The sequence below is a fragment of the Oryzias latipes genome, chromosome 10 (genome assembly GCF_002234675.1).
Source record: "Oryzias latipes chromosome 10, ASM223467v1".
Taxonomy (NCBI): domain Eukaryota; kingdom Metazoa; phylum Chordata; class Actinopteri; order Beloniformes; family Adrianichthyidae; genus Oryzias; species Oryzias latipes.
In genome coordinates, this window is record NC_019868.2 from 17,610,451 (window position 1) to 17,629,238 (window position 18,788).

At 40.6% G+C, this 18,788-nt stretch overlaps 2 protein-coding genes across 3 annotated transcripts; both read left to right on the forward strand.

The window, feature by feature from the left end:
- The first annotated feature begins 1,257 nt into the window (after positions 1-1,257).
- Positions 1,258-10,866, forward strand: hspa4 (heat shock protein family A (Hsp70) member 4). Of its 2 annotated transcripts, none has more exons than XM_011480283.3 (19): positions 1,258-1,599; positions 2,284-2,341; positions 2,515-2,655; positions 3,783-3,905; positions 4,102-4,201; positions 4,310-4,443; positions 4,537-4,781; positions 4,853-4,929; positions 5,037-5,188; positions 5,282-5,388; positions 5,470-5,603; positions 5,810-5,997; positions 6,631-6,729; positions 6,910-7,065; positions 7,149-7,274; positions 7,389-7,496; positions 7,577-7,696; positions 7,829-7,990; positions 10,165-10,866. In XM_011480283.3, the coding sequence occupies exons 1-19, from the start codon at positions 1,493-1,495 to the stop codon at positions 10,369-10,371; spliced, it is 2,544 nt and encodes an 847-aa protein (XP_011478585.1). In that variant the 5' UTR covers positions 1,258-1,492; the 3' UTR covers positions 10,372-10,866. The 2 variants fall into 2 exon arrangements, with proteins under 2 accessions (XP_011478585.1, XP_004073389.1); XM_004073341.3 differs by having other exon boundaries at positions 6,634-6,729; positions 10,165-10,717.
- A 496-nt stretch (positions 10,867-11,362) lies between these two features.
- Positions 11,363-13,460, forward strand: LOC101167050 (glucosamine-6-phosphate isomerase 1). The gene is made up of 7 exons (XM_004073342.3): positions 11,363-11,537; positions 11,737-11,864; positions 12,116-12,217; positions 12,296-12,478; positions 12,593-12,777; positions 12,883-13,057; positions 13,188-13,460. The coding sequence occupies exons 2-7, from the start codon at positions 11,741-11,743 to the stop codon at positions 13,244-13,246; spliced, it is 828 nt and encodes a 275-aa protein (XP_004073390.1). The 5' UTR covers positions 11,363-11,537; positions 11,737-11,740; the 3' UTR covers positions 13,247-13,460.
- Positions 13,461-18,788: the final 5,328 nt, after the last annotated feature.

An 18,788-nucleotide genomic window follows, 5' to 3' on the forward strand; every position in this document is an offset into this window, starting at 1 on the left:
CTTATGGGACAGTTTAGAATCACCAGTTAGTCCATGAAGTATGTTTATTGCTCTGTGGTATGAGGTAGAAGCTCCCAGAGAAAACCTATGCGGGCAAGGAGATAATGTGCCAACTCCAGCCAGAAGGAACCCAGAGGTATTTGAACCAGGGCCTTCATGCTGTGAGGCAAGATTATAATAAATCCCGATATGTCTATTCCTTTATATCTTTTTGTGCAAAAAACACCCTTGAAAGCTGGATTTTTCACCTGTCTAGCTGCTACAAATGCAAATGTGTGCTGTTTGATTCTCTTGTAGCTCTACCTATATACCCCTTTCTGCATGGTCAGAGAAAAAAGGGTTGAGTCAAAGATTACATTTTAAATTTAGCCTACAGGTAATCTTTGGCCATTATTATATTTCAGTAACGCTTGATTTAAAAACAAATGAGTCAAATTATTACTAATAAACTGCTAAATTAAATGACTGAATGGATTGCCTTTTTTTAGAGGATTGTCTTTAACTTGAATTAATTTTGAATTCATTTTAATTTCATTAATGACAGTTCCTGCTTTGTTTAAATGATATCACAGATTAAGGGAAAACTGTTTTTAACTACAGTTAAAATATTTTCTTTATAAAGAAAAATGTTTTTACAGAAGTTTTTATTTGTGAACTTCAGAATCAAAATTAAATCAGGGATATTAAGTGTTGTTAAAAGACGAGACAACTGGCAAAAGACAAAAATTTAATAGACATTTATTTAAAAATCAAAAACATGTTACATTACAATAATAAACCATATAACAATTCCAAAAAGTGGAGTATTTTGAATCAGCATTTGTTTAAAGGTTGGGACGTCGTTTGCATCTTTTTCTTTAAATTATGAACACATTTTAGGTCCATGTCTGTACTTGTACAAACATTTTCCTCAAAAGAAGTCAAAGAAAAAAAACTGGTTAACATAATCTTATAACTACGGTGACCGTATATAACAGACTGACACAAAACAACAAGATAAAAATCATAAAAATTAAAATATGGGTCTGCAAATTAGATACAGTTCAACAATAAATAGTCTGTTATTGATAACTTCCAATTATATATTTTTTTTACATTTTTATATTATATTATATTTAGAGGCCAGATATATGTTTTTACATCTTCTATGAGGTACTTTTCCTGACCATGCCTCATTATACAGTCAATGGTTGGGACTGGACAGTTGAGTTTTACATGCCGTACCTTTTTTGAACAGTAGGGGGCGCGAGACAACGCGGTCTACCGCGTCTCCGCAGTGGGATGTTATTGGTCGATAGACTGTCAGAAAATTCCTGAACCATCTCACCCAGTTCTGCCGGCGCACACCGCATGCTCCTACTCACTTTAATGGAACAAGGGTGTCTCACTGTCCATTAATAGGAAAACTTTGTTGTTTTTGTTGTTGCTTTTAGCACTTGGTTGTACTTTTGTTCTCCGTTATAACTAAACACCGAGAAGTTAGCTAGTTACAATGTCAGTTATAGGATTTGACGTCGGGTTTCTGAACTGCTATGTAGCAGTAGCCAGAGCTGGAGGGATTGAAACTGTGGCTAATGAATACAGCGATCGATGTACACCGTAAGTACGAGCTGTGGTATTTTTATTTACGTTTTATCACATGATGTTTGTGTCTTCAGCATGTACGTCCACCTTATTTTAAAATATTTTGTGGTTTAGAGCGAAGCTAATGGCACTACTTCGCTGTTAGCATGCTAACGGACTTCACAACAGGAAACAGGCATGTGACTGCTAAAGCTAGCGCTAGCTTATTCATCATTTCCGAGTGTGAAAACGTTATTTTCTGCTGTTTTTATTTATTTATTCATAAACGTTTCTTTCTAATTTTAGTTGTTTTTGAACATACAGACTCGGGCGCTTTTAGTACCAGGGCAGATAGGATATCATATACCTAATGTGAATGGCCGGGTTCATCATGGTGAAAGGAGGCCGGTAGCATCATCATCCATGTTTCAGAACGGCTTAAGTGATCCATAGCTACTTTTTAAAAGACCCTTCATGCACAGAACAAACGGATAAAAGGCGGCAATTATGTAGTATCCAGATATTTGTGAAATTTCTAATTTAGGTTTTGACAGTTTTATTTCATAATTAGACTTTTTAATATCTGAATTAAACCTTTTACTTCCCCTAAGGTTTTACATAACCAGATTTTAAAATTTAAAAAAAAAGTATTCATATTCAAAGATATGTATTGTAAACATTTGCACGAGGACTAAGCTGTTTGCATTTCCCTATTTGCAGAGCATGTGTGTCATTTGGACCAAGGAATCGATCAATTGGTGCAGCTGCAAAGAGCCAGGTATGAGATTTTGAGGCCCCAGTGCATATGACTTTCCTAACAGTTAAAAGTTGTGACATGGCCGATGGTTTGTGGACAATCCAAATCACACAAAAGGAGTTTAAATTGAACTTCAACAATGTGGTTTTTCTTGTATTTTTACCCTGACAGCTGCTATTTTTGTTCTCCGACAGGTTGTCACAAACTGCAAGAACACAGTCCAAGGGTTCAAGAGGTTTCATGGCAGAGTTTTTTCAGACCCGTACGTGCAATCCATCAAAAACAGTCTTGTCTATGATATTGCACAAATGCCTACAGGAACAACAGGCATTAAGGTGAGAGCAGAAACTTTCAGTGTTTCTACTATGATTATTATTTCTAAACTGTTCTGGACAAACTGCGTTGTTTCCTCTGCAGTGTTCTGGTTGGTGGAATTGTGGAACTTATCTAAAAGTTTGTGATATAAGGATATAGAAATTAATGCTTAAAACTCGTTTTCATCCTGGTTCATGAAGTCTGCATCTACCCACAAATATAGTCAAACACCAATGATGGATGAACATTTATCACTGCATGAAAATCTGCTTGTGTCACTGCCCAGCCTTCCTGTTTGTACACAGGAAATGGAACACTCACAGATTTACCCATGCAACCTGTGAGAGTTGCCTACAGTGAAGGTTTTTTGTGACGCTGGGGCAGCCGCTGGGTGAAAATTTGTATCTTTCTTTGGCAACACCGACAGAACAGTGATCTATACGTCATGCTCTTGCCTTAAGAACCTTTAAGTCCACAAATTGTACTTTTTCTCTATGTCGAATTAGTGGTGTTTTTTGGGTTGTGTATTTTGCTTCCCTCTATTGTTGAATTTCAAGACAGCCCCCCCCCTCTGTTACTATAGCTACACGTTTGGTGCTTGGTACTTTGTCTTTTAGGGGGCAATGCGGGGCTGGGAAGATAGATTATAAGAACTTGAACAAATCTCTATCAGCCTAAACATTAACTAGAGGAAAATGTTTTTTTTTTATTGTCATGTTATGTATAATATAATCTATAGAAAGGCTCACTTTGCATAGAAATTGTTATATATAATAGGATTTTGAACATGAAGGTATTTAATGAATAATTTAGGTAAGCTGTTCAGAACCGCTGAAAGCATGTCGATGAGCTCAGTTTATGACCCTTTTTGTATCGACTGTGCCATTTGGAATTGTGAAATGTTCATGTCTTAACGTGACATAATAACAAGCTGAACTTTGGAGTACAAAAGAAGGCTACGATCATGTTGTGGAAGGCTTTACAGAGTGAATATTCCCTAAAAGAAATCTTACATTTATGCACCAGTGTTTTTTCTGTTGGACTATATTCCTCTGCTCTTACCTTTGGTGGATGTATGGCTCAGATGGATTTCCAGTAATGGCAGATGAATCTGTTTCTTCATCCACTTTTGTGTCTCTTTCCATAGGTAACCTATATGGAGGAAGAGAAGCTGTTCAGCATTGAACAGATCACGGCCATGCTTCTGACCAAACTGAAGGAGACAGCAGAGAGTGCCCTGAAGAAGCCCGTGTTTGACTGCGTTGTGTCTGTAAGTGTGCTGTTTTTGCTAAATGGAAAGTTCTGACTCATTCTTGCCCATCCCTCATAGGTGTTTTCACGTGAATCAACTTTTAAAAAAAACACCCACCAGATTGGTTGTTTTATAACAAGTCTTGGAACACTGAAGACAAAAATAAGACTTGCTGAGTTGTTAAAATCAAGAAATGCCGTTCTGTTGGAACCAGGTTCCCTGCTACTACACCGATGCCGAGCGGAGATCAGTGGTAGATGCTGCTCAGATTGCTGGCCTCAACTGTCTGAGGCTCATGAATGAGACAACAGCAGGTCTGTAACAGGATGCTGGGCAGGATTTCAATCCAAATTGAGTCACAAAGACAAATGTTGACATCATTTAACTTGATTTGAAAGTGTATATATTTTTTTTTCTTTCAGTTGCATTGGCATATGGAATTTATAAACAGGATCTTCCTGCTCCTGAGGAGAAGGCCAGGAATGTGGTGTTTGTGGACCTGGGTCACTCTGGGTACCAAACATCTGTGTGTGCCTTCAACAAGGGCAAACTCAAGGTTTCTTTGAAAACACAGCACACTTCGCAAACTCATTGATAGGCTTTAAAAAAAAGGATAATTTCAAATGTTCTACTTGTTTTTGCCTTTCAGGTCCTTGCTACGGCTTGTGACCCACAGCTGGGCGGGAAAGACTTTGACGAGATGCTGGTGCAGCATTTCTGTGAGGATTTTGGCAAGAGGTACAAGCTGGATGTGAAGACTAAGCCCCGGGCTCTGGTCAGACTCTACCAGGAGTGCGAAAAACTGAAGAAACTGATGAGCGCCAACTCCTCTGACCTGCCGCTGAACATCGAGTGCTTCATGAACGACATCGATGTCACTGGAAAGATGAACAGGTACGCAAAACGTTAGCTTGGCTTTCCTTTTATCTCCCAAAATGCACAAACCCTCATCTCTTTTCCTTTAGGGGGCAGTTTGAAGAGATGTGTGCAGATATTCTGACAAGAGTAGAGCCACCTCTGCAGAGTCTGTTGGAACAAGCCAGTGAGTATTTTTGAAGACGGGGCCTGAAACGCTTGACACTTTTTAATTGCTAACATGCCTGTCCAACGATTTTCTAATTTGTCTGACTTTGACCAAACTCTCTTAAGAGCTGAAAAAGGAAGACATCTATGCAGTTGAGATTGTCGGCGGAGCTTCCAGAATCCCAGCCGTCAAAGAAAGAATTAGCAAATTCTTCGGGAAGGAGTTGAGCACTACCCTGAATGCTGATGAAGCTGTGGCGAGAGGTTGTGCCCTGCAGGTAAGTAACACCACACCGAGCCTCTTAAATCTAATGTCTGACTTATAGGATGTTTGATAGGCCGTTGTATTGAGGAAATGTGTATTTCCGCAGTGCGCTATATTGTCTCCTGCCTTCAAAGTCCGGGAGTTCTCCATCACAGAGGTTGTTCCGTATCCCATCTCCTTGAAGTGGCACTCTGCTGCAGAGGACGGTTTAAGGTAAAACATAGCCTTTTTAATCTTTGATTCTTTTCTTTTCAACATTCTCCTTCTAATCCAAATGTTTTGTTTTCCGTTTAGTGATTGTGAGGTTTTTCCTAAGAACCATGCAGCACCTTTCTCCAAAGTGCTGACCTTTTACCGCAGAGAGCCTTTCTCTTTGGAAGCCTACTACAGCTGTCCCAGTGAGCTGCCTTATCCTGATCCTACTATTGGTGAGCCACTTTCATTTTCAAATATAAACTCCTCATGCTGGGTTTTGGTCCACTTGAGGGTTTGTAGTAATTGCAGCTAAACAAACTTTTTCTGTTCACTTCTTGGAAAATGAGGAGAAACCTGCATATTTTCCCCCTAAAATTCTAAAAATTACTGGATGTAATATTTTAAATGACTGAACTTTATTTTTGTTTACTTTCATCAGGTCAGTTCCTGATCCAGAAGGTTGTCCCTCAAGCATCTGGCGAGAGTTCAAAGGTCAAAGTCAAGGTGCGGGTGAACATCCACGGGATCTTCAGCGTGTCCAGTGCGTCTTTGGTGGAAGTGCAGAAGTCGGATGAGACAGAGGAACCCATGGAAACGGAACAGGCCGCCACTGACAAAGACGGCGAGGTACCTCAGTCAGTAAAAACATGAAGCTGTGCTCTTTTGGAAAGGAGTGAACCACTTTAGAAAGTTCTAATTAAACTAATGAGGTATTGTCGGATCGGCCTCTAGGGAAGACAAAATGGTAAAAAAAAAAAAAAAAATCTGCTAAATATATATTATAATGTATTTACTACAATAGGATGATTAATATTTACACCTCTGATTTTTTGCAGAAGTATATTGTTGTTTGTTACCTGTTATGCATTCATTAGGTATCTAGTGTATGTTTAAACCATATAGTGTTAAAAATCTTACTATAGTACACAGTACAAAGTGGCTGGGTAGCTTGGTTGGTAAGGTGAGAGGCTACCATGCAGGAATCCAGGGTTCAATTCCCGGAGGGGAATGAGCAATGGCACTGGGGGCAATTACCACATCAATGGCGAGCAATTAACATCACTCAGTGGGGGTCCTTAGGCAAGACCCTTAACGCTACTGCCTCTCGAGCGCGGTTCAGCTGCAGCTCACCGCTCCCCCCGGGAATGGGTCAAATGCAGAAAAGAATTTCCCCATTGTGGGATGAATAAAGTATCACATCAATACCAAAGTATTATTTTCGTTGATTCCTCCGCTATAACATTACTTCCTGTTCCTCAGCAGAGCAAGATGCAGACCGATCAGGATGGACAGCAGGCTCAGGCCGACGTTCAGAAAGAAACGGAGGAGAAAACGCCACAAGAGAACGAAGAGATGGATGTAAGATTTGTTAGTGTATGAATGAATGAATTATTCTGACCATCCAGTTCCTTGTGATTGACTTGATTTTAACAATGAAACGATTGATAAAGGTTTCCAACTGATGTATGACAACAATCTAAATGGAAACTTTACGTACGCTTTCTGATAGTGACTTTATCTTACCTTCTGTATTTATAGACGAGCACGGAGGAGAACAAGGGCGAGAAAAAGTCTGACCAGCCTCCACAAGCCAAAAAGGCCAAAGTCAAAACTAAAGTGCTGGAGCTTCCTATTGAAAACAGTCCGCAGTGGCAACTAGCGAACGACATGCTAAATCTTTTTGTAGAAAACGAGGTGACTATTTTTCCAGCTGGCATTAAGACATTGTTTTAAATCAACCTTTGGGCTGCTATCTCAGTGTTTTCAATCCTTCACAGGGCAAGATGATAATGCAGGACAAGCTGGAGAAGGAGAGGAATGATGCCAAGAATTATGTGGAGGAGTATGTGTATGACATGAGGGACAAACTACATGGGATTTTTGAGAAGTTTGTCAGTGAATCGGTAAGTAAACACCACTTTTAATCAACTTATTTTAATGAGAAATTCATCTTATTTTCATAAATCTAAAAATCTGCTTGAAAAATGCTCTAATATATATATTTTTTTCCTTTTCAGGACAGAGATGCTTTGTCATTGAAGCTGGAGGACACTGAAAACTGGCTTTATGAAGACGGAGAGGACCAACCCAAACAAGTGTACATTGACAAACTGGCAGAGTTGAAGGTGATTATTTCAGGTTTGTTTTTTCTGTTGTGTATTTGTTGTATTGAATCTAAAGTACATGTGTACCCCTTGCTGTGCAGAAACTCGGCCAGCCCATCCAGGAAAGGTATTTGGAGGCTGAAGAGCGACCCAAAGCCTTTGATGAGATGGGAAAACAAATCCAGCAGTACATGAAATTTGTGGAAGCTTTCAAAATGAATGTACGTTTGAGAAACTTTAAGAGAAGAAGCAGAGTTTGCTTCTTTTCCACTACTCTTAACAAAACATCTTGGTATCTGAAAAGAACTGCTCCTAACAGTTTGTTTGATACTTTTCATTCGTTTTATTTCCAGGAAGAGCAGTACAACCATTTAGATGAGGCAGATGTCAGCAAAGTGGATAAACTGACCAGTGATGCGATGATATGGATGAACAGCACCATGAACCAGCAAAGCAAGCAGAGCCTGACATTAGATCCAGCTGTCAAAGTCAAAGACATTAGAGCAAAAACAAGGGTGAGTGTTTACACAAACTTACCAGTTAGCAACTAAAACCACCACAAATATGCAAGGAAATATATTTTGTTAGGAGAGAAGCTTAAATTGTTTAAAAAATGGAAACAGCAATAAGGTGGTTGAGCGGGTCGTCCAATGATCGAAGGGTTGGCGGTTCGATCCCCGCTCCCACCAGCCAAAATGTCTTTGTGTCCTTGGGCAAGACACTTCACCTTCCTTGCCTCCAGTGTGGCTCCACTGGTGTGTGATTGTGCATGAATGATCCCGGTGATGGTCAGAGGGGCCGTAGGCGCGAACTGGCAGCCACGCCACACAATGTAAGCGCTTTGAGTGTAAAAGCGCAGATAAATCCAATCCATTATTATTATTAATAAATGTACCGTATTTTCCGGACTGCAAGCCGCTACTTTTTTCAAACGCTTACAGCCCTGCGGCTTACTTAGTGATGCGGCTAATTTATAGATTTTTCTGGCAGCTGCCTTGACCGCTCTGTCTGCATAGGAGCTGAGGTCGACTGCATGACCAACTTCAAGCAGCAAGCCAATTTGTATTTTATGCACCTGTAAGCAGCCAAACAGCATGGACCTCACTTCAGGTCTTAAACACTTCAGTCATGGTTCAACAATAAGAAACACGCATGCCCAGCCGCATCCCAAAATCCTTTGGTGCCATTAGACCCAACGTGCACGTGACCGGCACAAAGCCGCTGTGTGAGACGGAGACATGTTCTCCTGAATTCGGCTGTTCGTTCACATAGAGGTGCGGGACAGATGGCAGTCTGAAGGCTCCCACACGTAACAACGCATCCTCCCCTCAAACACAAAACTTATTAAGTCCGATTGCTCTACACGGACACGGTTCGCTCCGTCCCCCGGCAGCCGTGCCCCGCATGCAGGGAACGGACGTCAGGGGGCACGAAGCGCTCCTCCCTGGAGCCCCCCTTGCGAGGGATGTCGGAGAAGATAGGAAGGGAGAGACAAGGAGCCCGCGGGCTCCGCGGAGCGGGCGTCCGCGGAGCAACAGTGTGTCACTGTTATGGAAGGAAACTTCTGGCGCATGCGCTGCGCAGAGGCGCGCATGTCGCGCTGAGGCGCGCTTTTATTGGTATTAGGCCTGCACAATATATCGCAAATTTATCGTTATCGCGACATGAAGCTGTGCAATATGCATACCGTAAAAGATGTCAAAAATCGCAATAAATGGTTACCTTAAATGTGCTAAAACAATCTCATGGCAGCTTGAAATATTGAACAAATGAAATAAACCCATTTATGCATTTAACCAATCGGAAGGACCCGTTTACGTTGTTGATCAATCAGATGACCCCTTTTATGTTTGATGTTTGCCTCCTATGTCGACGAGGGTCATTTGGAGTATAACCTTTAAACTGTTGCAATGAAATGGAAATTATGCTTTTGGTTGTTTTTTTATTTGTTTATATACCGCAAATTATATCGTTATCGCATTATTATTCACCAATATCGCATATTGCGAGTTTTCCTCATATCGTGCAGCCCTGTTACTACCACAAAGCTGCCGCGACACAGGCAGAAGGAGAGGAGAGCTGCTCTCCCATTCTCCACTCCTTCCGCTGCTGCTCCTTCTTAAACACGCACAAAAGTGTGGCGACCTGGGGGTTAGCCCCGCCTTAAGCCCCTAAGAGTCATGGGAAGTGGGGAATCGCGGGTGTAAATTTCCTCATCATAACTGAGGGATGTAATGTTGATTATTTGGTTACTGTTATTTACTACTGTTATTTTATGTATGATACCTCAATTGTCAATAAGTAAAAAAATAAAACCATAACTGAGGAACCTGTGAACAGAAGTGAGGTGCATGCTGTTTGGCAGATGTGGGTATGATTAATTGTATGGGCTGACGCAATGCTGACTCCTCCCACCGTGAGACTGTAAGGTGTCTCAATTTTCAGAGTCAGGATATTCAGTGTCAAGCTGCAACATGCGGCTTGTACACTGGTGCGGCTTATGAATGCAATCAGGATCAGGATAATTAACACACCTCCTGTAATTGGGTGGGTGCGGCTTGTACACTGGTGCGCTTTATAGCCCGGAAAATACGGTAAATGAAAATCTTCCCACGCAAGTAAGATCACTGCAAAAAGGATTTTTGACCAACTTGTTTACTTAAAAACACCTTTTTCTTTGTGTTTTCAGGAACTGTTCTCTGCTTGTAATCCCATTGTGACCAAGCCCAAGCCCAGAGTAGAGGCTCCTAAGGAGGACACACCTGCCGAGCAGAACGGTCCTGTCAATGGACAGGAGAAGCCTCAAGAGGAACCTGCAGACAAAGGAGCGGCTGAAAACACGGGCAATCCAGCCTCGGAAAGTGCAGACACCAAACCCGACATGGATCTCGATTAAAGTAGCCCCCGAAAGCTCCTGAAGCTTAGCTGAACAGGGGCTAAATACGTCAGACTGAGATGCAGCCTGGCTGCATGTCAGAGCTGGTCATGTGTTTAAGGAGCCACACTCCACAGTCAAATGCAGGATCCGTGTTGAGCAAACTGGGCCCAACTTGTGGTGGCTGACATAGCATGCCCTCTCTCTTTCTGGATGATTTAAATCAAAAGCCAGCTGCAATAACAGTTTGACGATGAGCGCTGTACACATGATGGTATTTATTTCTGTTGTGTGCTCTGTACGTGTTCTGGTCTCTGTCAAAATATGGTTTCAATAAAGTGACCCAAAATCTCTGGCACCATCCTTATCACTGTGGTACAGCACTTCATTAGCTTCTTTTGAGAAATGTATTCCTTTTGAGTTTTGTGGGAAGTTTCGGGATGTTGATTTCACTTATAAATTGAACTTTTTGAAACAAAACTGTGGAGTAATAAATGTGGTAAACTGTTAAAAAATGCAAATGTGCAGAAGTTATTTGAAAATACTGAGCCAAAACTTGTTCTCGTGTGTGTAATACATGCCTGCATTTGTAGATGGTGCTGATTTGAAATATTTGCAACATTTAAGTTAACGTACTATCTTGCTACACGTTTAGCACGTATTTACCTTGGAAAAGATAGGTTAGTCTTTTAACTTGCATATTTCATATATTAGGAATTTGTCTTCAGCTAATGCCACATATTCTGTGGATGCTTTTCACGTGTCAGTCCAGTTTGTGCTTGAAAAATCTATTTACAATTTTTTTATGTAACTACCTATGTTCACTCAGATTTTCTAATCGCCTAGCAACCAAAATATGCCATCTACTCCGAGTCGATGTAGCAACCAATGACATCGTGAGGGTTTCATTTCCTAAAAAATATATTCTAAAAATTATTGCTCATTTTTTTTTATCTTTAAAATGCTTAGTTTGATAATAAAATAAGGATGGCTCATTAACGGGTGCTACTTTTTTGGCTCCTCTAGTAAGCCACATTCCATTTCCGCTTTACGTCACTTCCGCTGTGCGCGCTGATCACATGATCATCCGAATCTCGTCTTCTCCTCAAAGCTGCAAAAACTCAGAAGAGAAGCTCAAACTGTTATTTTATTCCTGGCAGGAAATCACGGGATTCGTCCTTAAAACGGTAAGTTTAAGTGACTACAGTGTGTCGAAAGTTTGTTGTTGTAGTAATGGTCTAAATGGGGATTGCATTTTACTGTCTGAGAATGAGATACTTTGATGGGTCTAAAGTCTGATAGGTGTGTTTTGCGGTAGAATTCCTTCGATATTGAAGTGGTCATAAGCGCAAGCCGTTCCTCTGTCTTTCTGTGTTATTTCTTTAGCACCATGAAGTTGATTATTCTAAATGACTACGATAAGGCCAGCGAATGGGCGGCAAAGTACATCCGAAACAAGATTTTACTGTTCAAACCTGGACCCAACAAATACTTTACACTTGGGCTCCCCACAGGTAAGATAAAAAATTGCAAATCTGTGATTTATTCCCAAAAATATTCTTGTTATTTGGGCTTCTTTTTTCAGAGCCTTTTACAATCTGTCTGTCTGTGATAGTAAAAAGTAACCTTGCATCACTTCTTAGCAGAAAATAAGGGAGGAAAACAACAGTGTTCTGTATTCATTTGAGTAGTTTTTAAGGTAAGGTTATTATGCTATTAATAATTTCCAGTAAACAAAGTACAATTTTTGTTAATCTGCACACAGGAAGCACTCCCTTAGGTTGTTACAAAAAGCTGATTGAGTACTACAAAAATGGGGAAATCTCTTTCCAATACGTGAAGACCTTCAACATGGACGAATACGTAGGCAAGTAACCCTCCTGTTGTAATTGAAGTTACACATTGATTTCATTCAATAAATGTTCATAGACTTTTTTTTTTATAGGGCTTCCCAGAGATCATCCTGAGAGTTACCACTCCTTTATGTGGAATAACTTCTTCAAGCACATAGACATAAGAGCAGAAAACACCCACATTCTCGACGGGAATGCTGCTGACCTGCAAGCGGAGTGCGAAGCTTTTGAGGAAAAGATTACAGCTGCTGGGGGGATTGAGCTGTTTGTTGGAGGTCAGGAGGACACATTGATGATGTTTGTTCTGTAATCAGTGGAATTTAATGATTAAACATTCACTTAAAAAAAAGAAAACTATAATTAAAATCAGTCTATATGTCGTGTGTCAGGCATTGGTCCAGATGGTCACATTGCCTTTAATGAGCCTGGTTCAAGCCTTGTTTCCCGGACCAGAGTAAAGACCCTGGCAAGGGACACCATCATGGCCAATGCCAGATTCTTTGATGGGGATCTATCAAAGGTGCCCACTATGGCCCTGACTGTGGGAGTAGGCACGGTCATGGATGCCAAGGAGGTCAGAAGGCTTTTGTCATATAACAGAAAAACCTTTTGTCATTAATGCAACAAGCAAAGCACAGACTGTAAGGCATGATTATTTGAAGAATGACTGTCTTTGCAGGTCATGATTATCATCACAGGGGCGCACAAGGCGTTTGCTTTGTACAAAGCTATAGAAGAAGGTGTGAATCACATGTGGACAGTGTCAGCATTCCAGCAGCATCCAAGGACTGTTTTTGTGTGCGATGAAGATGCCACCCTGGAGCTGCGGGTCAAGACTGTGAAGTACTTTAAAGGTGAGACACTGAATCAGAGCTTTGCCTCTTTATTATGCATGTTTAAATCATTGCCCATGGCAGTACAGTGACACAGGAATATCTTCTGCTATTGATTTTTTTTTCTTTCCATTTTTTGTTTTTTTTACAGGGATGATGCATGTCCACAATAAACTGGTGGAACCGCCTCCTTCAGAAGCAAAAATCTAAGGAAAGGGAATTGTTTTACATTTTTTGAAAAATTGAGCATTTATTAAAAACGATTAAACTGTCAGAATGCCTCATCTTCCAGTGGAAATATTACATTTTAATCCTGAAAGAATTTGATACATGGACAGGAGATTCTGTCCAGTTTTCTGACAATGACTTAAAAAAACTGTCTTTCTATTGTGTTCTTTGTAATAAATTTACCCTGATTATTATGTCTTGACGTGATCTGTGAGTTTTCTTTAGGTCTATAATTGCAACCAACTGCATATGAACAGGAGATGTTCAGGTTTTTTATAGAACAATTGCAGAATACAAAAATGCAGCATTTATGCAAATATAAAGTACAATACAGTTCTGAATACAGAATAAATTTGTTATAACCTTAGGAAAATCTTAATTATTAAGAACAATCACAGAAGGAAATAAAAACTAAAAACAAGAAATAAACGTTGACAAATAGGGATTTTTGTGGGTACGTCATCATGCGTTCCATTCGGTGCATGTTTTTTTTAATATATATATATATATATATATATATATATATATATATATATATATATATATATTTATATATATAAATCTAGCCACAGGGGTTGCAAGCCAGTTGCCTCTGTGCCGGTCCCAAGCCCGGATAAATAGAGAGGGTTGCGTCAGGAAGGGCATCCGGCGTAAAAATTGCCAAAATAACCATGCGAATCATCCACAACACTTTAGACATACCGGATCGGTCGAGGCCCGGGTTAACAACGACCGCCACCGATGCTGTTAACCTACAGGGTGTCGGTGGAAATTTGACTACTGTTGGTCGAAGAAAGAGGGGAGGCAGAAGGGTCCGTGGCCAGAGAGAGAAGGGAAAAGGCAGGAACATAGGTTTGAGAATAGGGACTCTTAACGTTGGCACAATGACAGGGAAAGGCAGAGAGCTGGCAGACATGATGGAGAGAAGGAAGGTAGATGTACTGTGTTTGCAGGAGACAAGGTGGAAGGGCAGCAAGGCACGTAGTATTGGAGGAGGATACAAACTGTTCTATCATGGTGTTGATAGGAAGAGAAACGGGGTAGGAGTGATTCTGAAGGGGGAGTTTGTAAACAGTGTTCTAGAAGTGAAAAGAGTCTCAGACAGGATGATGAGCCTAAAGTTAGAAATTGAAGGGGTGATGGTGAATGTAGTCAGCGGGTATGCGCCACAGGTTGGCTGTGAGTTAGAAGTGAAGGAGAGATTCTGGAGTGAGTTGGATGAGGTCATCGAGAGTATCCCCAGAGGAGAGAGAGTTGTTATTGGAGCAGACTTTAATGGGCATGTTGGTGAGGGCAATAGAGGTGATGAGGAGGTGATGGGCAGGTTTGGTGTGAAGGAAAGGAATCTGGAGGGACAGATGGTGGTGGACTTTGCGAAGAGGATGGACATGGCTGTAGTCAACACTTACTTCCAGAAGAGAGAGGAACATAGAGTGACATACAGAAGTGGAGGTAGGAGTACTCAGGTGGACTACTTCCTATGCAGACGAGGTCATTTGAGAGAGGTTATTGACTGCAAAGTGGTGGTAGGAGAGAGTGCAGCCAGACAGCACCGCATGGTGGTGTGTAAGATGACTCTGGAGGTCAGGAAGAAGAAGAGAGGGAAAACAGAAAAGAAGACCAAGTGGTGGAAGCTTCAGAATGAAGAAACTTGTGAGGAATTTAGGCAGAAGTTGAGACAGGTCCTGGGTGGTCAGGATGAGCTTCCAGAGGACTGGGAAACTACAGCAGAAATTATCAGGGAAACAGGTAGGAAGGTGCTAGGTGTGTCATCTGGAAAGAGGAAAGACGGTAAAGAGACTTGGTGGTGGAATGAGGAAGTACAGGACTGCGTCCAGAGGAAGAGGTTGGCTAAAAGGAAGTGGGATGTAGAAAGGACTGAGGAAGGTAGACAGGAGTACAAGGAAGCGCAGCGTAGAGTGAAAAGAGAGGTGGCAAAGGCCAAACAGAAAGCTTACGATGAGCTATATGACAGGTTAGACACAAAGGAAGGAGAAAAGGACTTGTACAGGCTAGCCAGACAGAGAGACAGAGATGGGAAGGACGTGCAACAGATAAGGGTGATTAAGGACAGAGATGGAAAGGTGCTAACAACTCAGGAGAGTGTACAGAAAAGATGGAAAGAGTATTTTGAGGAGCTGATGAACGTGGAAAATGACAGGGAAAGAAGGGAGGAAGATGTGGTTGTTGTGGAGCAGGAAGTAGCAGAGATTGGAAAGGATGAGGTTAGGAAGGCTCTGAAAAGGATGAAGAGCGGAAAGGCCGTTGGTCCTGATGACGTACCTGTGGAGGTATGGAAGTGCTTAGGAGAGACAGCAGTGGAATTTCTAACGAGGTTGTTCAATAGGATTTTAGAGAGTGAGAAGGTGCCTGAGGAATGGAGGAGAAGCGTTCTGGTTCCGATCTTTAAGAACAAGGGTGACACGCAGAACTGCAGCAACTATAGAGGAATAAAGTTGATGAGCCACACAATGAAGCTGTGGGAAAGAGTAGTGGAAGCCAGGCTTAGGAAGAAGGTGGAGATTTGTGAGCAGCAGTATGGTTTCATGCCCCGTAAGAGCTCCACTGATGCCATTTTTGCTTTGAGAATGTTGATGGAAAAGTACAGAGAAGGTCAGAAGGAGCTGCATTGTGTGTTCGTAGATTTAGAGAAGGCGTATGACAGGGTGCCGAGGGAGGAGCTGTGGTACTGTATGAGGTCGTCTGGAGTGGCAGAGAAGTATGTCAGAGTAGTTCAGGACATGTATGAGAGAAGTATGACGGTGGTGAGATGTGCTGTAGGTCAGACAGAGGAGTTCAAGGTGGAGGTGGGACTACACCAAGGATCAGCTTTGAGTCCTTTTTTGTTTGCTATGCTGATGGACAGGCTGACAGACGAGGTAAGACAGGAATCTCCCTGGACAATGATGTTTGCGGATGACATTGTAATTTGCAGTGAGAGTAGAGAGCAGGTGGAGGAACAGCTAGAGAGGTGGAGGTTTGCTCTGGAAAGAAGAGGCATGAAGGTCAGTCGTAGTAAGACAGAATACATGTGTCTGAACGAGAGGGATCAAGGTAGAAGCGTTAGGTTACAGGGGGCTGAGGTGAAGAAGGTGCAGGAGTTTAAGTACTTGGGGTCAACAGTTCAGTGTGATGGGGAGTGTGGAAAAGAGGTGAAGAGGCGAGTGCAGGCAGGTTGGAGCGGGTGGAGGAAAGTGTCAGGAGTGTTGTGTGACAGAAGAGTGCCAGCAAGACTCAAAGGAAAGGTGTACAAGACAGTGGTGAGACCAGCTCTGCTCTATGGGTTAGAGACGGTAGCAGTGAGACAGAGACAAGAGGCTGAGATGGAGGTAGCGGAGATGAAGATGTTGAGGTTCTCCTTAGGAGTGACCAGGTTAGACAGGATAAGGAACGAGTACATCAGAGGGACGGCTCATGTTGCCTGTGTTGGCGACAAAGTCAGAGAAGCCAGACTGAGATGGTTTGGACATGTTCAGAGGAGGGATAGTGGATATATTGGTAGAAGGATGTTGGAGATGGAGCTGCCTGGCAGGAGGGCAAGAGGACGGCCAAAGAGGAGATACATGGATGTCTTAACAGAGGACATGAAGTTGGCTAATGTTAGGGTAGAAGATGTCCATGATAGAGTGAGGTGGAAAAGGATGATTCGCTGTGGCGACCCCTGATGGGAAAAGCCCAAAGAGAAAGAAGATATATATATATATATAATATATATATAACATAAAGAATAAATGAATCCAACTCCAAGTATTAAGAAGAAAAGAAACAACATAACACACAAAAAAACATAACATCCATTTACAAAGAAATCTCGCAAGAACACAGAGTAAATCATGTTGCCTTTCAGTTCGCTTTGAATTTTTTTTGGATTAAAAGATGACTTTTAAAATGAATTAAGTTTCCATATGCTGGCACTATAAGAGACTTTTATATACAATGAGTTATATCACTAGAGGAGACACGCCCGTTTTAGAAGCCTGGTCGACGGTGGCGGAGCGCGACGCCATCTTGGTGAGGTCGACAATGCCCATAAGTAGCTTTTATATACTATATAAATTTTTACATTTATAAATATTTATACATATATGTAAATATATTATATTTATATATATAATATATATATATAGATACATCATTTGTTGTTGTTAAAGAAGAGAAACAGTCAGCCTTAAAAGCTCAGACTTTAATGAAAATGCAGTGTTGCAGGACTTCTTACAAATAAAAAAATTATTAAGAATTAAAATAAAATAATTTGTAAACATTTAGGAGTTTTAGACCTCTTTGACATGTAATTTAAATTATTTAGAAAAACCCAACAATAAGTCTATAATAATAATAATAATAATAATAATAAATCAATAGAAAGTCAATACAAACAATAAATAATAACAATACATAAATAATAAGTCAATAAATAATAACAACACAAATAATAAGTCAATAAATAATAAATAATAAGTCTATAAATATTAATAATAATAATAGTAAAATATTCAAAAGAAGTCCAAAAGTGAACAATAGATTTACCCTAAAAAAAACAACAACAACAAAGAAAAACAATAGATTTATACTAATTCATGTGAGTGATCAATTTGTGTAACACAGATGTTATGGTGCCGGGTTTCAAGCAAACAGTCTGGCATCTTATCTAAATGTGTTTCCACAAATGTTTTGAACATATCCAGACTGTATTGCTAGTTGGTACCACAGTGATCCATCTGGGTTAGCTCTTTTTATTGCTAAGATTCACTTTTTCCTTCAGTCTGAATCCATTGGAAACCTGCAAGAAAAGTTCAGTCACTGAGTCAGAAATGTATAAATCTATATTACTATAATAGCCTAGTATGCTGTATACAAGTTTAGCAAAATAAAATGTACATTTATGTCGACAGCATATTATACGTTCATCATGCAGCATGTTGATAATAGCCCTGCAGCATCATGCATGATATGATTAATGAAGCCCCTGCAGCATCAAAAGAAAAAAAATATAGTACTTACCTGTGAAATGATATACCTTCCTCCTTCATGGACTCAGTTCTCTGATTTTGGCAGTTGAAACCCAAACAATGAACTGGTATTATGCAAAAAATGTGTTCACATGCATTGACTGCAGCAGTAACTTGACCTCACCAAGATGGCGGTGCTCTCCTCCCATGAGGAATCACGTGATGTCTCCTCTAGTGATATAACTCATTGCTTATATAGGTATTTGACTTCAGAATATACATACATGAATATTAAAATTGATTATTTGCAATGAAATATTTTCAACATTGCCTATAATTTCTCAAATGGACTTTCAAATACTAGAAAGTAAAAGGCTACAGACGTTCAAGAGACGAAAGTATTAAAATACCCCAGACAAATATTGTAATTACTGGTTTACGTAGTTTTTAATGATTCGTTGAATACAATGAAATATAATTACTTTCGTTAATTTAAAGTGAAGTACATAATTGAAAATATGATTCGATTAAGTTTTGAGGTATTTAACTGAAGTCGTCGACGGCTCCTGAACGTA

Excerpts from the sequence above, each read along its gene's own strand:
- hspa4 (XM_011480283.3), top strand. The coding sequence starts at position 1,493 with ATGTCAGTTATAGGATTTGACGTCGGGTTTCTGAACTGCTATGTAGCA. Across the intron at positions 2,342-2,514 it reads GTGCAGCTGCAAAGAGCCAG|GTTGTCACAAACTGCAAGAA; the intron begins GTATGAGATTTT and ends GTTCTCCGACAG. Across the intron at positions 5,389-5,469 it reads GCTGCAGAGGACGGTTTAAG|TGATTGTGAGGTTTTTCCTA; the intron begins GTAAAACATAGC and ends TTTTCCGTTTAG.
- LOC101167050 (XM_004073342.3), top strand. The coding sequence starts at position 11,741 with ATGAAGTTGATTATTCTAAATGACTACGATAAGGCCAGCGAATGGGCG. Across the intron at positions 12,479-12,592 it reads GATTGAGCTGTTTGTTGGAG|GCATTGGTCCAGATGGTCAC; the intron begins GTCAGGAGGACA and ends GTCGTGTGTCAG. Across the intron at positions 12,778-12,882 it reads CGGTCATGGATGCCAAGGAG|GTCATGATTATCATCACAGG; the intron begins GTCAGAAGGCTT and ends CTGTCTTTGCAG.